The following is a 19,272-nucleotide window of genomic DNA, read 5'->3' on the forward strand; positions in this document are numbered from 1 at the left end:
CTCGACTACTTTTGTTCTGGTGATTACAATGGTACTTTTCGAGATACTTCCCATTTACATGTATGCTTTGATTATTGGTTATACCTCGTATTCCGTATGCATCACCATCAAACACTTTTTCTATTATAAAAGGTCCTTCACATATAGGTGACCACTTCCCTTTCACCTGTTCGGTCGGAATTACCAGTTTCAAGACTAAGTCATTAATTGTAATTTTTTTTGCTTTTTACCCTTTGATTGTAAGACTTAGCTATTATTTCTTTTTGCTTGACAATTCTATCTAATGCCATTAGTCGAACTTGGTCTAAATCATCTAATTCTTCGATCATGCTCGACTAATATTGTTCGACTGTTAAGTTATTCTGCCTTACTACCCTTACATTTTGCAAGTTAATTTCTAATGGTAATACGACTTTACGCCCATATACTAATTCATAAGGTGTTGACTTAATTGATTCTCTTGGAGAACATTTGTAAGTCCATAACATTTGACTTAGTGTATTATGCTAATTTCGAGGCTGTCTCCCTATATGCTTTTTTATTAAATTTATTATTATTTTATTTGACTGCCTTGACTTGACCATTAGCTTGGGTATAGTAAGCAGTCGAATGTACAATTTTAATACTAATTCAGCATATCCTTTAAAAGTAGCATAGAAAATATTATTTTAGAGTTGCTTGTTTTCTTTTATTGATTGTAATTAGTTTTTACAATTTTCATCAGGATTTATATTATTTTCGCAATCTTGAGGACAATGTTGTTTTGAGGGTAGGGTAATAATAGGATTAGTATTGAGTCTATAGCCTAATTAGAGAATTATGTTATAAATAGGAGTATGATGTAATAATGTAGGATATTTATGAGATAATTAAAAACTCTATTTTTTTTCTTTGACCTTAATTCTAAGAATTTCTATTATATTCTCTTTGAATTGCTACTTAATTCTCTATTTTATGATATAAATTCATATCAAATACTTAAATACTCTTGTAGTTTTTTTTAAAGACCAAAATACCTTTTGTTAAATTTAGTAATTGATTTATATAGATAAACAACTAGTCAAATAACAAATGATATCATCATTAGTAATAAAATTTAATGTCTAGAATAATTTTAGTGGATTGAATCCTAAATTTAATAACTCTTTTGGATTAATGTGAAACTAACAAACTTCATCTTAAATTACTTGTTAATTGAAAAAATAAAATAAAATCGTTAACTTTTTCTAACTATTTGATATCTCATAATATGCTAAATTAGTAAAGAGTATTTCAGATTAAAATTAATATGATGAATAGACAAAATAAAAAATGTTAGTAATAATATATTGACAAAAAATATAATTATTTATGCGATCAAATTTATTTATTATAATTTATCAAATTAATCAAAATATATTTTTAGTTATTATTGCTAACGTTATAATAAACATGTTGTTGGATAACTTTCTATTTTATATTTTAGATATTTATATATTAAAATTAAATTATAAAGTAAAGTTAGGAAAATTAAAATAAAGCCTGATGCCTAAATTATATGTGTACAATTATACAAATATAAATTTTATGTTGATGCATAAATTATTGAAAGTAAATGCATCATATATATAGCTTAATTTGTGTTTGCAGAAAAGATAAAATACGGAAATAAATTTATTTTTTAGTATGTATTAATTATTTAACTTATATAATAATAAAATATGTTAAATTTTTAATAGTAATCATAATTGTTATTTATTGGAAATATAGATTAAAGGTTATAATTAATATGTTTGTAATTTTATAAAAAAAATTCTTAGTCTGTATTAATTGCTTAATGGCTCTACTAATACATATATGTTTAGCCAAATTAACGTAAGACCAAAATGTTATGAAATAAATAAATAAGAAAGAGAAAATAAATATAAAATAAAGAGATGTAAATAAATAAATTTAGTATTAATGTTCACCACAATTAATATTTTAATATAATAAAAATGATTCATATATATATTACTAATATGTGTAGTAATATATATATAAAAGAGAGAGAAGAGTGTTTATATATTATAATAGCATGTAAGAAAAGAAAAGAGTGTTTTGTTATTGTTGTATATATTTTCTAAGACTTAGCCTCCTATTTATATATGTACAATAAGTTTACATTTTTAAATCTCTTTAATGCACTTCATCCTTGAGAACATGAGTCATTCATAGTAAATAGGCATCTACATCCCTATTCTTATCACAATACAAGATAAATTTTTAATTGAATTTTAAAACTTCAAACAATAAGAGAGTATTATAACAGTCATCATTTTTCCTAAGACAACCTTATTCTCTGAAAAAAAGAATTTTTATAAGACAATGATTCTTCTCTTTCTAAAGGCAGAAACTAAGTTGACCTAGGATACGCGTTACCTCCTTGGCTTCTCGCATTTTGTGTATTGTATTTCAAATTACTTTATTATAGTGGGAGAATCATATCCAACATATATCTCCAATTTTTTTTGGGGTCTCATTTTGGTGTGAGAAGGTAGTGCAATAGGAACATATATCACACACCCGAATATTTTTATATGGTAAACATTTGGCTATTGGCCAAAAACTAATTGCATAGGAGAGAACTGATGGTAACTTGTTGGCCTCAAACGAATAAGTGCTGCAACATGTAAAATAGCATGCCCCCAAGTCGAGGTTGGGAGATTTATTTTCATAAGTAAAGGTCTAGCGATTAATTGGAGGCGTTTAATAAGTGATTCTGCTAACTCATTTTGTGTGTGAACATGAGTTACTGAATGTTCAACGCTTATTCTGTTAGCCATACATAAAAGATTTGGGAAGTAACTTTACTAACATTATCAAGACGAATTGCTTTGATCGAATTTTTTGGAAATTGTGCTTTTAATCGAATAATTTGAGTAAGTAATCTCGCAAACGTTAGGTTGCGAGAAGATAATAAACACACATGTAACCATATCGAAGATGTGTCTATTAAGATTATAAAATATCTAAAAGATCCACATGAGGGATGAATAGGTTCACATATATCGCCTTGAATCCTTTATAGGAATTTAGGGGACTCAATATAGCCTTAAAATTTGCTTTCTTTGAGAACATGCAGGACAACAAAATTCACTAGATTTAAGAATCTTCTGGTTCTTTAGTGAATGTCCATGTGAGTTTTCAATAATTTTTCGCATCATGGTTGTTCTCAAATGATCCAATCGATCATGCCAAATTATAAATTCATTTGGACTAGTAAACTTTTAGTTTACAATTGCATGTGATTCAATTGCACTAATTTTAGTATAATATAACTCGAATGAAAGTGAGGGTAACTTTTCTAATAACTTTTTATTTGAATCATGAGTTGTGATACATAAGTATTCATAATTTTCCTCATTCATTGTTTCAATATAATATCCATTTCGGCAAATATCTTTAAAATTCAACAAGTTTCGTAGAGACTTGGTAGAAAATAGTGCATTGTTTATTATGAATTTTGTTCCTTTGGGAAACAAAATTATAGCTCTTCCGCAGCCTTCTATCACATTGCCTGACCTAATAATAGTATTAACATATTCTTCTTTTGTCACAAGATAAGTAAAATATATATTACTTTTGAGAATGATGTGCGAACTTGCACTATCCGCAAGGCGAATATTTTCATTGTATATCATTGCCATTTTCTTCAAAGAAAAATAATAGTAATAAAATGAGTAGCAGTCCATGAACAGTAAAATTGTATTCCTAATAGGAATTAGAGAAAAGAACAAATCAATCTCTGACTTTTTGGTCTGTGGATATTTAAGTTCTTGAGGATTTAAAAATATATTTAAGTTCTTAACCTCTTCAAAATCTGGACATATCGATCTTTGGGTCTAATTTGTTCCATTTTAAAAAATTTTTCGCTTGTGCATCTGTATCAACCAGGTCAGTACAACGAAAGTCACGTTTGATTTTTCCGTTGGGTCTGACAAATCCAAGTGAACATGAAGATCAATATGTCTAGATTTTGAAAAGATCAGAGACTTAAATGTATTTTCAAATTCTTGAGAACTTAAATGTCTGCGGATCAAAAGATCAAGGACCTATTTGTCATTTTCTCTAGGAATTATTTTTCTAATAAACACTGTACATAAAAATAGTGTCATATATTAAAAGTTTTATTATTATTACTATTATTATTATTTTAAAACTTGACACATTTAATGATTTCAAAATTCTTAAACATAAACATTAATATTTTATTAAACATTATTTATATACATTATACTTGAAATTTAAATACATTAAAAATAAAACTTAACACAAAATTTCTTACATTATTTATTTACATGAGTACTTAACAAGCAGACATATTAAACTTTTCTATCATTGATTAAATGACCAATATTTTCTTCAGATTCTCAAAGAAATTAAATATTTCATAATGAGTGGTGTAATTTTCAACAACATCCTTTGAAACAAAATTCGTCTCCTTTCTTTTGTTATCCTTTTTCAAGGATGCCTGATAAAAATCAACTAAATGTCTCAGAATACGACAAGTACGCGACTAATGACCCTTTCCACCACAATGAAAATATTTATTCTCTTTATTTATTTTACCCATTATTTCTTTCTTTATCCCACTTCTGGTGAGATTCTTTTTTATGAACATAATTTTTTTTCTTTCTATAACTTTTTTGTTTTGTTACCAAAATTTTGTCATTTAACTGTTATTGGGTAATGATTTATCGCATTTACTTCAGGAAATGAGGAGGCGTCAGTTGGACACGTTTCATAATTTTTTAAAAGCAACTCATTGTTGCGTTTAATAACAAGAAGACAATAAATTAACTTAAAATATTTTTTAAATTCTTTTTTCTTAATACTATTACTGCAGGAGCATATTTGATACATAAAATATCAAAAAAATTTTCTCTAATTAAATTATAGACCCAATACTAATTTTATCATTACCTTACTCAATACATTGGCTCCTCGTATTTTGTGTGTTGTCAGTACTAGCTCCTATTAACGAGGAGTATTAGTTCACTACTATTCAATATCAACCAAAATTACTAAATTACACATTACTAAACTCATATTAGTCCACTACTTTATTATTTGACTAATGACACTGGAAAATTTATTAATGAAGTCTGATAACATATTCCATCCAAAGTTCCGAATCAAACCCATATCTGTTTGTAACTTTGTATCACTGAAATAGCAAAACATTTAGTAATTAAAAGATATAATTAGTTTCCCAAAAAATTAAATTTGATTTATCTGTTGAGAAAAAAAAATATGGAGATAGCTTTAAAAAAATATAGAGACAATGAAAATATTAAATAATGTGAATAATAAATATATTAAATATATAATTTAATAGATACATAAATAATTATATTAATTTTTAATTAAATGATTTTTTTTATTCAATTTTCTCATACACAGTTAACAATAGCTAAATGTTCAATTAAATAAATATACGAATAGTTATTCTAATATTAAGATTTAAGAAATAATTTAAAATAAAATATTTTTTATTTTATTAAGTCGATTTTAAAATCTATTATTCATTCACAAAAATTATTATCTACCAAATAAAACCGATTTTCTAACTACAAAATGATTCGAATGCTAATCAGTAGCCGTCAAAATAAGTTAGTGGAGCCTCTTTGGGGTAACATGTTGAAATCAACGGCTGATATTGAAAACTGAAAAGTACCATTTTGCAAAATCGCAAATACGACGTCGCATGAATCTCTGATGCGCACACACTGATACTGTTACGGATTTGGGCGTGAAACAGAGGAAGCGCCTCCCTTTCTCTGTCTTTCTCTTTTTCTCCGAATTGGTTCGGCCACGCCCACAACCAAAGCCTCCAACTTCAAGGTTTCTCCGCAAACACCAACAACGATTGCAGCTTCCCAGGGTGCCTTCTCATTCTGCCTTCATTAGGGTTCTATTCTTCTTCTACTTCTTCATCCCATTCCTACTTCAATTCAATTACATTGTTTTCTATCACTGTTTTGTTATCCCCCTTTGGGGATGATACTAATTCGTTTTCTCTTGTTCCATCGCTGAAGCTTTTTTTCCCCCTTTTGTAATATTTTCATATGGGTATCTATGTTTTTTGTTAAAGATTGAGCCTTTGTAACAAAATTCCATCATGTGTTGTGCTGTATGTTGACCTTCCATTCTGGATATTATTTAATTTATACACATATTATTTATTGATACTGATAACAAAATTTTACCTGTTCGTGATTTGAAATTTAGAGTTGAAGAGCTACATGCAAACCATTTCACTGTTTACCTGTCTTAAAATCTGTGCTCTTGGAGCTACATATTCCTCACTTGTGTCAGGTTTAATGAGTCGATATATTATTTGCTGTTTGATAGGCCATGGCTACGAAGAGGGTGATAACTATAGTTCAATCAGGTGGTGAGTTTGTGGCAGACAAAGATGGATCGTTGTCATACAATGGTGGGGATGCTTATGCAATAGACATTGATCACCAGACAAAGTTAGCTGATTTCAAGTCAGAGATAGCGGAAATGTTCAACTGCAATGCAAACACCATGATTATCAAGTACTTCCTACCTGGCAACAATAGGACACTAATCACAGTATCAAAGGACAAGGATTTGCAGCGCATGGTCAGTTTTGCTGGGGAAGCTACAACCGTTGACGTGTTCGTTATTTCGGAAGAAGGAGCGGCTCGAAATACGTCCAACATGCCTGCTAGTAGGTAGTTAAACTAGTTCTTGTTGTTTATTGTTCCGTTTGTACATTGGCATATAATTCCCTAGACACTAAGTGGGATATGGTAATTTGATTGGCCCATAATTGGATAAATCATAGTTGGTGTATTGTTGTTATGTATCAGTAGAGTTTCTTGTTGTCTCAATTTAAAGATCTGATTGAGGCCAAAAAATGAATAGCCATAGCATATATTAGTGTCATGACTTAATTTGTGTATTGTTTTGAAGATTTTAGAGTGTACTTATCATTGCAGGTCAAGCAGGACAACGGCGTCAGAAGCTATCGTCCCTTGTGTTGCCCTTGTCGAAGCCCCTGCCGATGTCACACAACGCATGGATAACCTTGAGGTGGATGTAGCTATTGAAGCCATTTCATGTTCTCTTCCTTCTGGGGCCATTGAAGAGAGGCATCATAAAGCTGCACTACAATGGGAAAATACCATCACTGGAGTGGACCAGAGGTTTAATAGTTTCAGCGAGTTCCGTGACGCATTGCATAAATACTCTATTGCTCATGGGTTTGCTTACAAATATAAAAAGAATGACAGTCATCGTGTCACTGTCAAATGTAAATCCCAAGGCTGTCCATGGAGGATATATGCATCAAAATTGTCAACCACGCAATTGATTTGCATTAAGAAAATGAACTCAAATCATACTTGTGAAGGATCTGCTGTTAAAGCTGGGTATCGGGCAACTAGGGGTTGGGTAGGAAGTATCATCAAAGAGAAGTTGAAAGCGTCACCCAATTACAAGCCAAAGGATATAGCAGATGACATAAAGCGGGAATATGGGATTCAGTTAAATTATTCTCAAGCATGGCGGGCGAAAGAGATTGCTAGAGAGCAACTCCAAGGCTCCTATAAAGAGGCATATACCCAGTTACCATTATTCTGCGAGAAGATAAAAGAGAGCAATCCAGGGAGCTTCGCTGCATTTACGACTAAAGAGGACTCAAGTTTCCATCGTCTGTTTGTATCATTTCATGCCTCAATATCTGGTTTCCAGCAAGGCTGTCGCCCTCTTCTTTTCCTTGACCAAACTCCTTTAAATTCGAAGTACCAAGGGGAATTATTGGCTGCAACAGCTGTGGATGGGAACGATGCCATTTTTCCCGTAGCATTTGCCGTTGTAGATGCTGAGACAGAGGATAACTGGCATTGGTTTCTGCAAGAGCTGAAGTCAGCAATATCACCATCTGAGGAGATTACATTTGTTGCACATTTTGAGAATGGTCTAAAAAATTCAATAGCTGAGGTATTTGACAAAGGCCACCATGGATATTGTTTACGCCACCTTGCTGACAAACTGAACAAGGATTTGAAGGGACAATTCTCTCATGAGGCCAGACGATTCTTGATTAATGATTTCTATTCTGCTGCTTATGCACCCAAATCGGAGACCTTTGATCGTTGTGTTGAGAACATAAAAGGTATTTCTCCTGAAGCCTATGAATGGGTTGTACAAAGTCAGCCAGAGCACTGGGCCAATGCATACTTTAGTGGAATAAGGTATAATCATATGACATCAAATGTTGGACAACAATTCTACAGTTGGGTTTCCGAGGCACACGAGTTGCCAATTACCCAAATGATTGATGTATTACGTGGTAAAATGATGGAAGCAATTTGTGCACGAAGGGAGGAATCTAACCAATGGATGACCAAATTGACACCATCCAAGGAGGAAATGCTTCAAAAAGAAACATCAGTTGCTCGTTCACTTCAAGTGTTGCTCTTACAAGGTAGCACATATGAGGTCCGCGGAGAATCCGTTGATACTGTTGATATGGATCGTTTAGATTGTAGCTGCAAGGGATGGCAACTCAGTGGACTGCCTTGCTGTCATGCAATTGCTGTCTGTGAATGTTCTGATAGGAGCCCATATGATTATTGTTCTAGATACTTTACTGTTGAGAATTATCGGCAAACGTACACAGAATCGATTCATCCCCTGCCAGATGATTTTGAAAAACCAGTCGACGGTGAATCGACCATGATAGTTACAGTGACCCCTCCACCAACTAAGCGGCCCCCGGGCCGGCCAAAAATGAAGCAAGTTGAAACGATAGACGTAATCAAACGTCAGCTTCAGTGCGGCAAGTGCAAAGGACTTGGGCACAATAGGAAGACATGCAAAAATGTATAGCATGGTGAGCAGTCCTCCCTCTCTCTCCCTGCATTCATGACGCATGTCTGTGCATGTATATATGTTTTTAAGTAAATGAATGAATATTAACAAGTAAAAAAGAAGAATCAGGAGAGTTCGATTTTAAGATTAATGATCTTTTTGCTGTGTCATGTAAGCTAGGCATCAATTATGAGTTTCAACCTTGCTTTCTATGCGCTTTTACAACATGCTTATGGTATAGTCCCTTCTGATGATTTTGCCTTGCTCTTGACTGCTGATCTTTGATAGGCATTCATATGCATGCCATGAATGATCTGATCCTAGCATGTTTTGTCTACTTTATGAATATTGAGGTCGATAGAGTTATGAACTAACCCTTTGTTGTGTTATGCATTGACGGTTATATAATTTCCTTTTTTTTCGCAAACTGTATGGATAATTGTTAAAATTGGAACTCGCAATGCTGTAAGCATTTTCTATGGCATTGGCACAGGTAATCATCATTGAAGTAAACTACACATCCGAATTGTTTAGAACCACGGTAGAGAATTGGCCGAGGTAGAAACACATTTTGTGGCTGTTCCGGATTTGGTCGGATTCTTTGTCACCAAAATTCTTTTTTGTTGGTTATCCAGTGATTCTTGTAATATAACGAGGATATTAGTTAGTAGTTTTTCTGCTATTTCTCAAATGTTATCTAGCAGACTAGAAATAGAAGAGAACAGATTAGTCCATTTTGTTATATAAGGTAGACGCTAAATTATCACTTGGCACTTGGCAGTATAGGTATTCCCTTGTTCATATTCAGTACTTAATATAAATTTATTGACTCAATAGAATCTCCATTTCACTAAATGCATAGGTTAACCATATATTATGTAATATGTATCAAGATCAAGTAATTATTTTCAATTCCCATTCCTTAAGTGGTTATATAAAGAAACAAAACTGAGTACTGGGGATGGCTCTTGATGAGTGTTGTGTCTCTTGACCAGTGTTGTGTTATCACTAATCTGTTTTTACTTTTTAACTTAAGGTATTAAACTATTTTATATTTGATTTTCTTATAAGCATGTGTGGATTTTATATCATAAAAATTAATTTAAAATTTAATGTAAAATTCGTTATTCCAATATTTGATTTTATTTTAATTTAACGTTACATAATAAAATTATAATATTTATTTAATTAATTTAATAGATATGCAAATGATACTATTTTATTATTATTTTTTTAAATAATAAGATATTTTTTTATTAATACTAATATCATTTTAAAAATTATATTTAATATAAATTTTAATTTTAAATCAGTTTAGTTACGTAAAAGTCAAAACTCAAACCCAAAATTACCCTATTAAAATTATTCTAAGGTTATTTACAAAGTATTAAAATTGAATATTCAAAGGTTATTCACAAGTTTCCATTAGCTGTAGCTGTAAACAATAATAAAAGTGGAATGGTTAAGGATACTGAATTCCTTAAATTTTCGTGACTATATATTAAAAATTAATTATTAAATCAATCATTTATATATCTATATAAAATATATGTTAAAAATATATAAAATAATACATATGAATTTTAAAAAATGCATATAGAGTGACTAAAACTAAGTTTTGGTTTTCTCGAAAATCTTAGATCTCAGAAAGACAGAAAGTATGACGTATATAGTTTATGCTTGCAGATAGAGCAGTGGCGGTGCCTATAAATACATACATGGAAGAAACTAAACAAATCGAGAACATACCAGACCAGCCTGAAAGAGATAGAGGAAAAGAAAAAGAAACCAGACTTCCTAATTTGCCACCCTTTTTAATTTTTCACCTAGGTTTGGGTGCATATCTGTTCCATCCATCCATTGACACGAACCAAGTTAAGAAAGACTTTGAAACCAAAAACCATGATTTCATATTTGACACCTTGCTCTCCCTAACTGACACGTGTAACTCAACAACATGGTAACTAAGCCACGTTGCATGAACTTAACCTACCGTGTTCATCAACTCACTCCTTTATAACCCCCTCCCAAAACTTCCCCTTCGGAACCACAACTCTGCAACTTACGAACATTCAGATTCTGATTATTTGTTGTTCCATTCTTACTATCTCATTGTTGCAAAGTATCAATAGTGATGGCTTCAAGGGTGGTGATGGTGATGGTGATGGTGGCTGTCGTGTTGGTTTGTGGCATTGAATGCACGACCAAAGAGGAAGGGGTTGACTATCAGAAGGCCAAAGCCAAGACGACGGAGACTGAAAACAAGGCAGCAGAGACGGCCAAGGAAGGGAAAGAAGCCACCGAGTCATGGACTGGTTGGGCCAAAGATAAAATAACCGAAACTCTTGGCTTCAAGCACCCCGACGAATATGCCGGTGAAACTGCTCAGAGAACAAAAGAATACGCAGGTGATGCGGCGCAGAAGACCAAGGACTATACTGGCAGCGCCGCGGAGAGGGCGAAAGAGTATGGTGATGATGCGGCACACAAGACCAAGGATTATGCAGGTAGTGCTGCTGAGAAAGCAAAAGATTATGGCGGTGATGCTGCCGAAAAGACCAAGGAATATGCCGGTAGCGCTGCGCAGAAGGCCAAGGAATACGGCGGTGATGCTGCTCAGAAGTCTAAGGAATATGCCAGTGACGCTGCTCAGAAAACCAAAGAAAAGGTCCAAGACTATGCCTCTGGTTCGTACTTAATCCTAAATCCTAAATCTTTTACTGGATGAACACTTGTAGTGATTAGTTGTTCGGGACTCGAATTTAGTCTATTGAAAGATGACTATTTTACAAATTGATTTCGAAAAAAATGTTAAATATTCTGTTCCGCTTTTCAATTGTGGCATTAGACAATTTTTGTGCATGAGAATGATGAAATGCATGAATACTTGTAGTGATGAGTTTTGTGTAATAAACAGGGGCTGGCGAATACAGTGCAGAGAAGGCGAGAGAAATGAAGGACATGGCGGCGGAGAAAGCAAGTGACTTGGCAAATGCGGCGAAGGAGAAAGCACAATATATCAAGAACGTGGCAACCAGTACCGCTGGCTCCGGCAAGGACAAGGCCTCAGAATCCATTGACGACGCAAAGGATAGAGCCGCGGAGAGAGTTGAAGAAGCCAATCAGAAGGCAAAGAAGGAAGCTGAAGAGAGCGAGAGAGAAACCAATGAGCAAATGGAGTGGGTTAAAGAGAAGGCTAAGGAAGGTTACGATGCCGCCAAAGATAAACTTGGTGCTGGTCAACGCAGAGATTCTGAACTTTAAGTCTCCGTCAACATACTACGTATAGAAACTGTGTACTGTTTATTACATTAGTGCCATGGTAATGTCATTTTCCTTTTTCATCTTGTGTATATATGGGGATGTTTTGTTGTCGTCTTGTGTCTTAATGTGTGTGGTTAGTCTACGGTGTTTTAGGGTTTGACTGGTTGGCAACTACACATATCGGATGAAATTGAAATATTCTGTTTGTTTTCCGCGAAGTTAAAAAATAACACTGTTGAAAATGTAGCATTTCTTTGAATGAATTCACACTGTTCCATTAGGGCCTACATGTGAAGTAATGTTCGGTCATTCTATTAGAGCCTATTATTTGATACATTTTTTTAAGCCATGATAAAACTAATTATTTTTCATAATTAAAGTTTTATCTCTGACAAAATCGTTAAATTTTTATTGATAATTCTGTAAACATCCTTCTCTTCTTGTTTTTCATTCCATAACTACATCATTTCGTCGCATCCACCTCCTCACGCCGATTTAATAAATCATAATTTCTCCCTTTTTTTGCAATCATCTTTTTTCTTTTTGATGAGCATCAAGGTGTTTGAGAGCGCAACGAGAATCCACATCCTTTGGTTTCTTAGTTCTTTTCCTGAGCGCGCGGATCTGATTCGGTTTGTGGTGAATGAGGAGGAGTTTTTTGCGGTAATCATTAAGAAAAAGAACTAGTAATCGCTTTTGCATGATTCAGGGAGAAAAATCGAATAAAAGTGTAAAACCAAATCAGAAAAAGAGAGTGATAGAGAGAGAGTTATGTACAAAGAAAGAGAACGAGAGCGAGGAGGTATCAAATACCAAATCGGAATCTGAGACTGATAGCGAGGAGTCTGATGTTAGTGGTTCTGATGGAGATGATCTCGTGGTTCTGTAATTTGAGACGGAATGAATTCTTCTCTGAGGTGGATGATGATTTCATCCAGGATGACTTCAATCTTTATGGATTGAGTAGTCAAATATTTTACTATGATTATGCTCTTGATTTGATTTTGGATGTTCAATTTTTTATAGTGACACGTAGGATAATAGATTTTGGAGTGGAGAAGGTAATGGTGGTGGTAAATTTAGGGGTGTAATTGGTTTGGTTTGGTTCGATTTTAGACTGAAAATTAATCGAATTGATCTGATCGGTTTTATAATGATACTAACTATTTGGTTGGTTGTTGTTTGAACAACCGAACCGAATCGAACCAACAATAGTTTGGTTTAGTCGATTTTTTTTAGTTTTTTTTTTCACTTAATAATCATAATTTAAATTATTATAAAATGAAGTTTAAAATTTTTAATAAATTAGAATAACAAAATATATCACATCTAAATTCAATATAAATTCAACTTAATTAAATATAAAACAAAGACAATTAAAAATATCTAGCAAAATAACAAAAATAAACACACTTTAAACAAATAAAAACCAAACACCCATCATGTTTAATCTGAATCCACATCAGATTCATCATCATCTTCTCTAGTTGGTGTAATTTTTACAAAAATAAAACAAAAAAAATCAATATAAATTATAAACATAATATAGATTATAAATTAGCATTTTAACTCATCAACAACACTAAAAGTATTGTTTTCAGCAACAAATTTAGTATTTAAACTTGTGAAAAAATATTGTTACCAACATTTAAACCACAACAATAAATTGTGAAACATATTAATTATATGCAGCCAAATTAAACTACAACAACAAATTGTAAAACATATATATGCAGCCAATTTAAAATAGTGTATATGTGAGAAAAAATTATGTACAGAATACAAAATTATTAATTATAATACAGTGGTTGAAGTATAAAAGATAAATTTGTGGCTAACTAAAATATCCGAAATCCATAACTTAAAAAAAAATACCAAAAATTAAATTACGAAAATACTTAGACAGAACAAGGTATTCAAATCCTTCAGCTTCATAGTTATTAATTAATTCTTCTCATTATTCATCTACAATATATTTATCTATCTATCAATCTATGCACAAAAAGAGTAAGCAGCTCATATTTATATTACACAACCTTTTTTCTAACTTTCTATTCCAACATTGTTATGCTCTTGTAACAAAGTTTTGGCCCTTTATACATTTATAGCAACATCTGACATCTCCCACATTCAACAACCAAAATGCAATGAAATAATAATTACTTTTTTCTAATATTTAATAATTAAAAAAAGGTTAATACATTGTATCATTACCCTTTACCTAAAATGTTAATTAGAAGCAAATACTTATTAACCATGACAAATAGTAAGATAAAAAAAGTAAGAATCTTCAAACCCATATAATGATGAAAGGAAGGTGGTAATGAAAGAACTAATTAGTCATAATGATGAAAAGAACAGGAGCTATAATTCAAAAAAATACGAGTACTATATCTCCCACCAATCATTACTAAATTAGAAAGCTTCTTAAGAGAATACTTAATGATAGATTAATAACCAATGATGTCGGATGCCCAGAAAACAGAGAAACAGGTGCTAAAAATCACATTACTAAATTTAGGTTTATAATTCATTTTTAAACAGTTCATAAACAAAATTAAAGCAACTCATAAGCAGCTCATAAATAGAACCATAAGTAATTTATTTTTAAAGCCAATCAACAGAATTTAAATGATTATAAACAATAAAAGACAACTACACATATATTCAAAAAGATACCAAAATTAATTACATAATATTCAAAACTCATCCAACAAGATTAGCAAGTAGCAATTCAAGACCTTTAAATGTATATTTTGGATTCAAACAGTTACACTTACATGATTATATATACCGAACAATAAAAGACTTATGGAAAACTGAAAAATCACTAAAAACAATTATTCAAGTTAAATCAAGTATAAATATTACTAAAAATCTCACTAAAGTTATATATAGTGTTGAAAAAATATTGCAGACTAGAATTTTGAGATTACTTAGACATGGTGAGTTTATTGACAATATATACATTAATTACTTTAAAAAAATGATAACCAAGGACAAATTTTAATCTTCGAAGAAGACATTGTTCAGTTGATTTTTGCAGGAGAGGGCTCGACGACTGGAGTGCTGCCCCGCTTAGGGTTTGTTGCCACGGTTTATCACTGGACGATGGCTTCGAGCAACGGTGGAGGGTGAGAATTGGATGATGCTTCTGGACTTCTAGTTACACGACGGAGCTGCTCTTTGCTACGCCTGCGAGTGTGCGACGGAGATGAATGGATGACTTGCGACGGCTTCGAGCGACGGTGGAGAGTTTCCTTGATGGTGGATGACGCTCCCTGGCTCTCTAGCTCTCTCAAAATCTCATTCTCTCAGTCATGGCCGCATGGAGGAGGAAGAATGGAAGATGGAAGGGAGGCAGGGAGCTGTGGCCTGTGGGTGAGTGGGTGTCTGTGTGAGGAGTGAGGTCGCGCGAGTGAAAGGGCTTCGAGAGTGAGGGTATTCAGATTTAGGTATTTATACATAGGTTAAAGTAAAGGGTAAACCAGTAAAAAGAACTACTATAGAACATCTGCCTCAGTTCGGTTTGGTTCAGTTAAAAAAAAAACAAAAAAACCAATTTTTTTTTGGTTTTTTATTTGGTTGTTGTAATTTTCAGTTCGGTTTTGCGATATTTTTTGGTCCGATTCGGTAACTTACACCCCTAGTAGTGATTATGAAACGAAAACAAAGAAAGAAGAAGAAAGGAAATGAATATTTATGAAATTATCAATAAAAATTTAAGGATTGGTTATTTTTGTCGAACAAAATTTATCTTAAATGGATATTGTTCATACTCTTGCCTAAAATAAAGCCAGTCCATTAAGAATAAAGGTCCATCAAGGATGGTCTCTTTCACTCATCCGACCTCTTAAGAGATCGGATGTGATTAGAAGGTTCAACCTTATTTATCTAAATAAGTAACTACCTTCCCTAAATCTTTCCTATTATTTCTATCCTATTTAGAGGGAAGATCCTAACAAACTTCTAAGATAAAGGGAGTGGTTATCCACCAAAAAATGTGGAACTACTAAAAAAAGTAGTTGTTTACTCTACTATAAATATACTGACACCTTTCAAGTATATTCAAGTTCCAATCTACTAAAAATCTGCTCAAAATCCTTGCTAACTTAAGCATCGGAGTCTCTTGCAAGTACCACCCTCACCTCCACACGAGGAACTTGGACGGTGGCACCTCGGTTCCAAGTTGAACACTCCCCCTACAGGAACTTGGACCTCACGTTTAGGCCTAAAAAGCAACCCAATTTCAGGTAATTTTTGGAACATTGGCACCGTTGTCAGGGACATAGAAGTCTACATCGGAGTATGGCGGACAATCAATACGAAGATAGTCACACGACGTCTGAGTCGGAACCAGAGTACCACCATGACGATTTGACGTCGGCATTACCTCCACTTTGAGAAAGAATGAATGCCCCCCACGAGAAAAGAATATCGGAAAACCTTCAACCACGGCAGATCCATTCAGAGGTTCACCCACCCAAGGACGAAGAACCACCCATCCAACAGAAATATTGGGGTTAGTTCACGACCACCATGGGAGACTAGAACAATTCAAACTGGAAGCTGAACGACAATGAGAAACAGAACGGGAATTGCGAAAGGAGGTACGACGACAAAAAGTGATGGAGGAAAAGATCTTAAGGTTACCGACTGATGAGCGGATAATTTATACGCTTTTTGGCATTGTTTTTAGTATGTTTTGAGTATATTTTAGTTAGTTTTTATTACATTTTTATTAGTTTTTAGTTAAAATTCACTTTTCTGGGCTTTACTATGAGTTTGTGTGTTTTTCTGTAATTTCAGGTATTTTCTGGCAGAAATTGAGGGACCTAAACAAAAATCTGATTTAGAGGCTGAAAAAGACTGCAGATGCTGTTGGATTCTGACCTCCCTGCACTCGAAGTGAATTTTCTGGAGCTACAGAAGCCCAATTGGCGCGCTCTCAATTGCGTTGGAAAGTAGACATCCTGAGCTTTCCATCAATGTATAATAGTTCATACTTTGCCTGAGATTTGATGGCCCAAACCGGTGTTGCAAATCAGCTTCAGAATTCCCGGCGTTTAACGCTGGAACTGGCACAAAAATTGGAGTTAAACGCCCAAACTGGCATAAAAGCTGACGTTTAACTCCAGAAAAAGTCTCTACACATGAAAGCTTCAATGCTCAGCCCAAGCACACACCAAGTGGACCCCGGAAGTGGATTTTTACGTCATTTACTCATTTCTGTATACCCTAGGTTAATAGTTCACTATTAATAGGATCTTTTGACATTGTATCTTGACCTCATGATACTTTACACGTTTCTTATTGTATCCTCTACGGCATGAGTCTCTAAACCCCATGGTTGGGGGTGAGGAGCTCTGCTGTGTCTTGATGGATTAATGCAATTACTACTGTTTTTCATTCAATCATGCTTGCTTCTATTCTAAGATATCACTTGTTCCTAAACTTGATGAATGTGATGATCCGTGACACTCATCATCATTCTCACCTATGAACGTGTGCCTGACAACCACCTCCGTTCTACCTTAGATTGAGTAGATATCTCTTGGATTCCTTAATCAGAATCTTCGTGGTATAAGCTAGAATTGATGGCGGCATTCAAGAGAATCCGGAAGGTCTAAACCTTGTCTGTGGTATTCTGAGTAGGATTCAAGGATTGAATGACTGTGACGAGCTTCAAACTCCTGAAGGCTGGGCGTTAGTGACAGACGCAAAAGAATCACTGGATTCTATTCCGACCTGATTGAGAACCGACAGATGAATAGCCGTGCTGTGACAGAGCACGTTGAACATTTTCACTGAGAGGATGGGAGGTAGCCATTGACAACAGTGAAACCCTACATACAGCTTGCCATGGAAAGAGTCTTGCGTGCTTGAAGAAAAAGACAGTAGGAAAGCAGAGATTCAGAAGATAGAGCATCTCCAAAACCTCAGCATGTTCTCCATTACTGCAAAACAAGTATTTATTTCATGTTCTTTTACTTTTCACAATTAAACCTGAGAATTATTGATATCCTGACTAAGAGTTACAAGATAACCATAGCTTGCTTCAAGCCGACAATCTCCGTGGGATCGACCCTTACTCACGTAAGGTATTACTTGGACGACCCAGTGCACTTGCTGGTTAGTTGTGCGGAATTGCAAAAGTGTGATTGCAATTTCGTGCACCAAGTTTTTGGCGCCGTTGCCGGGGATTGTTCGAGTTTGGACAACTGACGGTTTATCTTGTTGCTTAGATTATGACTGTTTTATTTTTGTTGGTTTAGAGTCTTTTAGTTGAGTTTAGTTTCATATTTTAAGTTTGGTGTCAATTGCATGCTTTTGTTTTCTTTTATTTTTCGAATTTGCAAGTCCTTAGTCCTTTCTTGATCCTTAAAAATTCTAAGTTTGGTGTCTTCTTTGTGTTTTCCTTTAAGTTTTCGAAAATTTGTGTCTGATTTTCTAAAAATTTTAAGTTTGGTGTCATTTTGTTGTTTTTCTCTTTCCTTATTTCAAAAATTAAATCTTTTTCAAAATAATTTTCAATCATATCTTTTCAATTGCTAATTCCAAAATCTTTTTTAATTAACTAATTGATTTAGTTTTCAATTTGTTTTTATCTTATTTTTTTTAGTTTTTGAAATTTTATTTTATTTTATTTTAAATTTTTCGGTCACCTTTAATCAAAAAATAATTTTTTTTTCTACTTTACTTGTGAATCCATATCATATTCCCTTTCTCCATCATGGACTTAAGTGGAATTGAGCAGACCAGAAGGACTCTGGGGTCATATGCTAACCCCATTACAGCTGCATATAGGAGTAGCATCTGTATACCTCCCATTAAAGCAAGCAGCTTTGAGCTAAATCCTCAACTCATTATCATGGTGCAGCAAAATTGTCAGTATTCCGGTCTTCCACAGGAAGAACCTACTGAGTTTCTGGCACAATTCTTACAAATTGCTGACACAGTACATGATAAAGAGGTGGATCAGAATGTCTACAGACTATTACTGTTTTCATTTGCTGTAAAAGATCAAGCTAAGATGTGGTTGAATAACCAACCTACAACAAGCATAAAGACATGGAGACAGTTATCAGACAAATTTCTGAATCAATTTTACCCTCCAAAAAGGATGACACAGCTAAGGCT

The 19,272-nt window shown here is 33.5% G+C and overlaps 2 protein-coding genes across 4 annotated transcripts; both read left to right on the forward strand.

The window, feature by feature from the left end:
* The first annotated feature begins 5,752 nt into the window (after positions 1-5,752).
* Positions 5,753-9,723, forward strand: LOC130940287 (uncharacterized). 3 transcript variants are annotated; one of them, XM_057868393.1, is made up of 4 exons: positions 5,753-5,932; positions 6,376-6,725; positions 6,993-8,890; positions 9,362-9,723. In XM_057868393.1, exons 2-3 carry the CDS (start codon positions 6,379-6,381, stop codon positions 8,884-8,886), a joined length of 2,241 nt encoding a protein of 746 aa, XP_057724376.1. In that variant the 5' UTR covers positions 5,753-5,932; positions 6,376-6,378; the 3' UTR covers positions 8,887-8,890; positions 9,362-9,723. The 3 variants fall into 3 exon arrangements, with proteins under 3 accessions (XP_057724376.1, XP_057724381.1, XP_057724388.1); XM_057868398.1 differs by having other exon boundaries at positions 5,753-5,905; XM_057868405.1 differs by lacking the exon at positions 5,753-5,932 and having other exon boundaries at positions 6,632-6,721.
* Positions 9,724-10,598: 875 nt separating this feature from the next.
* LOC130937692 (late embryogenesis abundant protein D-29-like) lies at positions 10,599-12,466 on the forward strand. Its single transcript, XM_057867098.1, has 2 exons — positions 10,599-11,555; positions 11,786-12,466. The coding sequence occupies exons 1-2, from the start codon at positions 11,003-11,005 to the stop codon at positions 12,130-12,132; spliced, it is 900 nt and encodes a 299-aa protein (XP_057723081.1). The 5' UTR covers positions 10,599-11,002; the 3' UTR covers positions 12,133-12,466.
* Positions 12,467-19,272: the final 6,806 nt, after the last annotated feature.

This window comes from Arachis stenosperma, chromosome 1 (genome assembly GCF_014773155.1).
Source record: "Arachis stenosperma cultivar V10309 chromosome 1, arast.V10309.gnm1.PFL2, whole genome shotgun sequence".
NCBI lineage: Eukaryota > Viridiplantae > Streptophyta > Magnoliopsida > Fabales > Fabaceae > Arachis > Arachis stenosperma.